Source organism: Chrysemys picta, chromosome 2 (assembly GCF_011386835.1).
Source record: "Chrysemys picta bellii isolate R12L10 chromosome 2, ASM1138683v2, whole genome shotgun sequence".
NCBI classification, from domain to species: Eukaryota; Metazoa; Chordata; order Testudines; family Emydidae; genus Chrysemys; species Chrysemys picta.
Window position 1 is genome coordinate 37,589,767 of NC_088792.1, and position 6,914 is coordinate 37,596,680.

The window sequence follows — 6,914 nt, forward strand, 5'->3', positions numbered from 1 at the left end:
TGGTTGGAACTGGTCCCTAGGGGAATCAGTAATGTATAGTTCAGTTAGTATACCATTCAATTTGTGCCTATTTATACTTTACTGTATATTGTGCATTTCTGTGATTTCTATTAAACTCCCCTTTATTAGCTTACCTGCCCCTCTGCTCGTTTAGAGGCTTCCAAGTTAGCTGCAACTGCTATAGCACAGCAGAGCTGAAACAGACAACTTCTGATTTTAAAGGCCCTAAAAGGAAACGGAGGGTTTCCTAAGTTGTTTAGGCATGGAATGCTTCCAGTAGCTTTGTTAGAGATGTTATTCAGTATATTGCACTCGAACTCACGATACATCAATAGCTGATCATTCTTTGTGTGATAATTAGCAGCTGTTTACTATAGTTTAGAAAATCATTTAGATACCTGGTAATGAACTACTCAAAATTTGGGCCCTTAAAATTTGCCATCTTATCTAGTTTTCCCTAGTAACCATTCTTACAGCTTAATGTTTTCTTTTAAATATAATATGTGCATACATTTTTGCCTTGAGCTTACTTATCTCAGAATTCTCTCTCCTTACAGGAGATTCAATAAAGTCTACGATCTAACACAAGTGGACTGGCATCTACTGGTAGAATTCTAATCTTGTTCATCAGCTGACCAAAGCCAGAAGGAAGGTAGTCTACAATACATTATAGTGTCACAGTTGTAAAAGACAAACACCATCGAATTGCAGAGTAGAGAATAGTACCCAGTGGGTATGTCTACACTACAATAAGATACCTGTGGCTAGCCTGGCTCAGCTGACTAGGGCTCCACAGGTCTCAGGCTATAAAATTGTAGTGTAGCCATTCAGGCTTGGGCCAGAGCCCAGCTTCTGAGTTGCTGTTAAGAGGACAGTCCCAGAGCCCAAAAGCTCTACACTGCAATTTTATAGCCCCATGAGGCCCAAGTCAGCTGATCTGGACCAACTGCAGGTGGTGTTTTATTGCAGTGTAGACATACCCAATGCTACTTGCTACTGATCCTGCAGCTGTTCTGACTTGAACCATTTCATATCTCAATTCTAGTCTTATTCAGACACTTATTTGATGTACAACAGTTACTAAGAATGGACTTCTGTATTTTCTATACACTAAACTATCAGCAACACAGAATACAAAAAAATTTGGCTAATAAGATATACTGTAGAATACCTCATAATTACTTGAGTTTGAAAAGCTTAAGCTAGTTATACAAAAAGTTTTATTAAACCTGCAGATCCAGTATTTTTGCATACCCCTCCAAAACCCAGACTCTTTGTAGTCATTTTTTGTTCCCCCCCTCCCCCATGTGTGACTGCAGGAGACAAAACAATCCTCTATAGACATAAACAAACAGCACTGTGCAACTCTTAAGAGTAAGAATTTAAAGAAAAAACAAATAAAATTATACACTTTATTCATTCCATTTTAGCTAAGAATATTCCTATTATACAAGTACAGTAGTAATTCAAAAAAATCACAAAATATTACAAAATAAAAAAGTACAAACTGCATTACTTAATAAATATGTCTAACAAATTAAAGTTAACAGGAGATTAAAGAAGATAGCTCTCAGGTTGAAAACATTTAATGTTTGACCCAGCAAACCATACAAGTCTCGGTTTAAATACTTTTTACATAATATAGGAGAGTGCATTATATTCTTGATTAGAAAACAACATCAAAAGGAGTAAAATGTTGTGATAACAGCCTGCTGATGCAATGCAAGTGCCATGGGGCAAAGAAAAGGCATTAAAAAAAAAAAAACCCACACTCAGAAACCCAAATACTGAGGTACAGCCAATTCTTGCCAAAATTACAAACTATTATTTTATCACAACATTCTACATTAAATGTATATTATTACAATTGAATAAAATATAAATGGAACAATGGGTGAGTCACCCAAGCAACCAGAGGCCAATTTACTCTAAACAGTAATTAAATACAGAAGAGTCACAATTGCTCCCTGTACCATTCATGAATAGCTACATTCCAACAGGCTTATAAGACTTGTTCTGTGCTTGAGGCAATCAAAAACTTTTTGAAGTAGCTATTTAAAAGTTTTCTGCACTTTTATGCAAACCATTGTTTAGATAAAGTTTATTTACTTTCCAACAATCAGGGAAAGTCGGTCCAGCTAACATTCAAACTGGCTGACACCAATTTCATTTGGTAGTTTAAGTTGTATCGGTCAAATCACAGGAAAAAAAAAAAAAAAAAACACCCCCCCCACAACACCCAACCTGGTATATCATAAACCTTATTTACAAAATAAACCTCTTACAAACTTTTTTGGCTGCACAGCTGAAAGCCAGAGGCCAACATCAGATGTAGGAGATGGAGGTAACAGTTTAAAAAAAATAATGTGCAAAAAATACATTCTTCTAGAAAATAGAGAACTGGGGGTGGAGGGGGGAACAAACAAACAAACACCACATATACACGGAGAATCCGCTTCCAAATAATCCAGGGCTAGCTTTATACAAGAGAATATTACAAATACAAGTTTGGATTTGTCATCCCCCCCCAGTTTAATATTGTATGGAGGCTCCTCAGTCTAGGGCACCGCTGCTTTATGAAGGATTAAGGCATCACCACCATGGCCGGTGCAAACTGTCTCTCTTGACCTGGAGTAGGGCTCTGAGCTTCTAGACTAGGAAGTCTCAGGAGCAGGTGTTCTGCTCGATGTACATCTTAGACAGTGACATGGCCATGGATTTGGCAAGCTCCTCGTCCCGCCTCCGCTGCACCTGAGTCTGCCTGCACCAGGCCTCGTACTCCGGGTTGGGACACACACAGTCCAGCACAGCGTCGTAGTGCCCATTGCTGAGCCAGCTCAGCCAGATGCTAGGCCGGGCTGGGTCCTCAGGGCCCAGGTAGTGGGCCATAGTGGAGACGGTGGGGCTCTCTGGCCTGCCGCCCGTGGTGAGATGAATGTTTACATTCAGCATCTGCCCCATGGCCAGGAGCTCAGGGTAGCCAGCCCAAGCGCCGTCCTGGGCGGCGCCGATGAGAAACTCGCCCACATCGCCCTCGATGATGGGGCTGAAATGGTGCAGGTGGTCGGCGATGTAGTGCACAGTCTGCTCGCGGAGCTCGCTGTGCAGCCGCTGGTCCCCGTATACGGCCTTGCAGATGGCGCGGTACAGGCAGTTTCCATCGGGGATAATGTGGAAGCGGAACCGGCCCTTGTGCCGCAGGTATTTGTCCTGCTTCTCCACCTCGGCCAGGTACAGAGCCAGCTTCTCATTCCGCTCCGGCCCCCTCCTCGGGCTGGGGCCCTCCTCCTCCGCTAGCGGGGAGCAGGGCAGGGGCAGGGCCTGGCCGCCGCTCTCCTCGCCGCAGGTGGCGGCCGGGTCGGGCTGGGCGCTGGCCGCCGCCTGCAGAGCCTGGCAGTGCTCGCTTAGGCGGAGGCTGTGGTTGCTGGGCTCCTCCGGGCGGTGCGGGGCTGCGGCGGCCTCCGCGTCCCCGCCGGCTTGTCTCATGCTCTCCAGGATGCCCTCGAGCCAGGCTCGGCTCTGCGGAGAGGCCGGGGCCAGCTCAACGGGGTGCTCGGGGCGCTGCACGATGCGGATGGGCACGATCCTCTCCAGCGGCCTCCTGCGGCTAACGGTGATCTGCGCGCTGGAGCTGTACTGCGGGGCCGCCGCCTGCCTGCCGCCCGGGCCCGCCGCGGGCCCGCCGGGCATGAGCTCCAGGCAGGAGGAGAAGGCAGTCATGGCGGCACCGCTGCCTCCGGGCACCAGACTCTCCTTAGCGGGGCTCTCGGCGGCCGGGCTCTGGCCCGCGGCGCTCGCTGCGTCCGGAGAGGGGGGCACCGCCGGCAGGGAGACTTTGAAAACGCCCGCCCCGCCTGCTGCTGCCGCTGCCGCTGCCGCTGCCCCCGCTGCCGGGTAGTGGGTGATCACGGAGCTATAAAGCTGCATCCTCAGCCCCCCGCGGGCGGCCTTTTATAGGCGGGGCCAGGGCGGGGAGCGGCCGCGCTCGGGCAGCCGGAGAGGATGAGCCGCCCGGGTAAAAATAAACAGGGGCATCACCCCGCCCGCGGTGCGGCGGGAGGGCGGCAATTCCTGCTGCGCCACAGCTGTGGGCGGCCCCCGCTCGCTAGCCCGCGCGCGGCCCTTCTGGAAGTTGCTGGGCCGCGGCGGGCGGGGCTGCTGGGCCTTGTTTACCTCACTCCCTCGGCACGTTGGAATGCGGGGGGCGGGGCCTGGTGGCGTCCCCTTGTGACGTCGCCGCGCACAGCCGCGCCACCGCGGAAAGGCAAGCCTGCCCCCTCCCACCAGAGCCGTGAGCGCGCCCGGCCGCTGTCCCGGGCTGTGCACTGTATTGGCCGTAAGTGGGGCCGTGCAGGGATGTGTGTGTCAGTGTCACCAGAGTCCCAGGCTCGGCCCCTGTCCACCAGCCTCGCCAGCAGTTACTGCTCGTTATCTCCAGACTGATTCTTGCCAGCATATTTATACCTGCCCCTGGAAATTTCCATTACTTGCATCCGACGAAGTGGGCATTCACCCACGAAAGCTTATGCTCCAATACATCTGTTAGTCTTAAAGGTGCCACAGGACTCTCTGTTGCTTTTTACAGATCCAGACTAACACAGCTACCCCTCTGATACTTGCATAACTTCTGTATGTAAAAAACATCTTCACTCTGTCCTGTTCTGTTTCTCAGATTCCAAACTCCATCTTTGATCAACATGTTATTACCAGTTTAAAAACGGTTTTAATTATTCCCTTATTTTAAATACAATTTTCTGTTTTCTCTTTTTCTGACCTCCCTTTTTTCCCCCTCTTGACCCCTCCATAGGCCCAATCCTGTAGTTCAAACACATCAACTTCCAAAGACTTCTGTGTATAACCCATTTTTAGTTCCCTCTTGTAAATCTAAGTAGAAAATACACACACGAAATTGTATATGCTGTTATAAATCCAACAATTAGTTCTATACATATCCCTATACACATACTGCTTTGTCTCCAATGAGGACCCCTACAAGAAGAAACTAGAAGTCATCGACTAATAGAAGTGTGGAAACAATTTAATTTGAAAACTTAGGTTCCCAAAATGATTTGTGCTTGGTTTATCTATGTCCGTAATGTCTTGGAATCAAGTTGCCCCAATTTACCTCACCCTAGGTATTATCAGACGCATATCTACCTCTCCATCCCCAGACAGTGTCACAGTGTATGTACACTCCACTGATTATGTTCTGACAGACACATTGACCAAGTATCACCCACTTACTGTAAGATCAAATTTTTACAACAACATTTAGTCTTATCAGTTGCTGAATAAAATTTGGGAACTGGTATACACCAGTTACCTTGGACAGATACTTCATAACCTTGTTTTTTACATTCTAAAATTTTCTCCAGAATTCATCCCACAAATCAAATGCCTCCTAAAGAGTTTCAATAATCTGATTGGGGCAGACCCCTAAAAACTTTAATACAGTAAGATTTAAATGGTACTAGTGACCTCTTTTTCCTCTTTCCTCTTTTAGCTTTCTTATACTCTATTTAAAAATTAGAGAAGATTCAGCGAGGGGAGTTAATTTATCACTACTTTATCAAAAATAGCAACTTTTTCTTTAGTTATCAGTTGGCTAAGTTTCAGGGAACCATTTCCTTTATTCCCATACTCTGCAGCTGAGGGCATAGCTACTGGAATAGTACAACATAGCATTTCATTAGGTATTTCTATAAAGGATAAACTTTGACACTAGACTCAGCATTTCCTAGTTGACTTTATACAAAGATAAAAGGAGAGGCTGAAGAAAATTGTTAAAAGTTGTGATACTTTAAAAATATTAGGTATTTAAAAGAGACAGTTGTCCCATCTCTCATAGAATCTTTAATTTTGGAGAACATTAACGTGTCTACACATTTGGGAAGTTCACTGTAGTACTGGGGACCTTTTACAGTCAGGGCCGCTGGGGGAGGGGGGAGTGAGGGAAGTGGGGCAATTTGCCCCAGGCCCCACAGGGGCCCCCACGAGACTATAGTATTCTATAGTATTGCAACTTTTTTTTATGGAAGGGGCCCCCAAAATTGCTTTGCCCAGGGCTCCCTGAATTCTCTGGGCAGCCCTGTTTACAGTGAAGAGTTACAAGGCCAATATGTTCCCACAGTTACCACTTCAGAAGTTGAAATATAAAAGGAATACTAGGCACTAGTTCATGTCCAAATTATTTGATTGACCTGGCATGCCTGGAAAGTTGATACTTTTAGAATGAATAGTGATGTCACAGTAAACCAGGGGCATTGCTGGGAACGTACTTCAAGGACATAGAGTATTACAGCTTCTCTGAAAGTTAGAGAATGACTTTTGTATTTCGGAATGTTCTGAACTTCCCTTCAAATATAGTTAGTGAGACCAGCGGCTAAGACCCTTCAGACCTGGACAAATAAATGATTACACATTAAGAATTTTCCCAGTCAGAGGGCAATAAATAGCTACTCTTCAGTTAGTATGAAGCATCTCAGAGTTTCTTCATCACTTCTTACCCGTTTCCTCACTCCACCTGAACAGAACTGTCCCGATCCCCTCTGCACACACCCCCATCTTTCCTCGCAGATCTGGTCTGAACCCCTCTGGCCTCCCTCTCCCTCCCCCCCCCCAGAGCTGGTCAGAGCCCCTCTGCCCCCCCTGCTTGCCCTGCCGCTCATCCCTCCCCCCTTTTTGGCAAAACTGGGCGGTAGCAAATAGGACAAATGGCCAGTTTTGCCGAAATAGTCAGGATGTCTGGGTCAGGGCTTAAAAAAGGGACTGTCCCTGCTAAAATGGGACGTGTGGTCACCCTAGGCTGTAGTAAGAGCTGCCCAGGGAGCCCGGGCAGCTGTATGGAACCCCAGATCCTCCACCTGCTCTGGGCAGGGAGCTGGGGTGCACAAAAGCAGGCCCCGGCCTGTGTC

General features: G+C 47.1%; 1 protein-coding gene across 1 annotated transcript; it reads right to left on the minus strand.

Annotated features, from left to right (window-relative positions):
- Window positions 1–1,398: 1,398 nt before the first annotated feature.
- Window positions 1,399–4,179, minus strand: OTUD1 (OTU deubiquitinase 1). The gene has a single exon (XM_005302791.5). It carries the CDS (start codon window positions 3,925–3,927, stop codon window positions 2,665–2,667), a length of 1,263 nt encoding a protein of 420 aa, XP_005302848.2. The 5' UTR covers window positions 3,928–4,179; the 3' UTR covers window positions 1,399–2,664.
- Between the last annotated feature and the right edge of the window lie 2,735 nt (window positions 4,180–6,914).

What these genes read in the sequence shown, in the direction of transcription:
- OTUD1 (XM_005302791.5), bottom strand. Translation starts at nt 3,927, where the DNA reads ATGCAGCTTTATAGCTCCGTGATCACCCACTACCCGGCAGCGGGGGCA.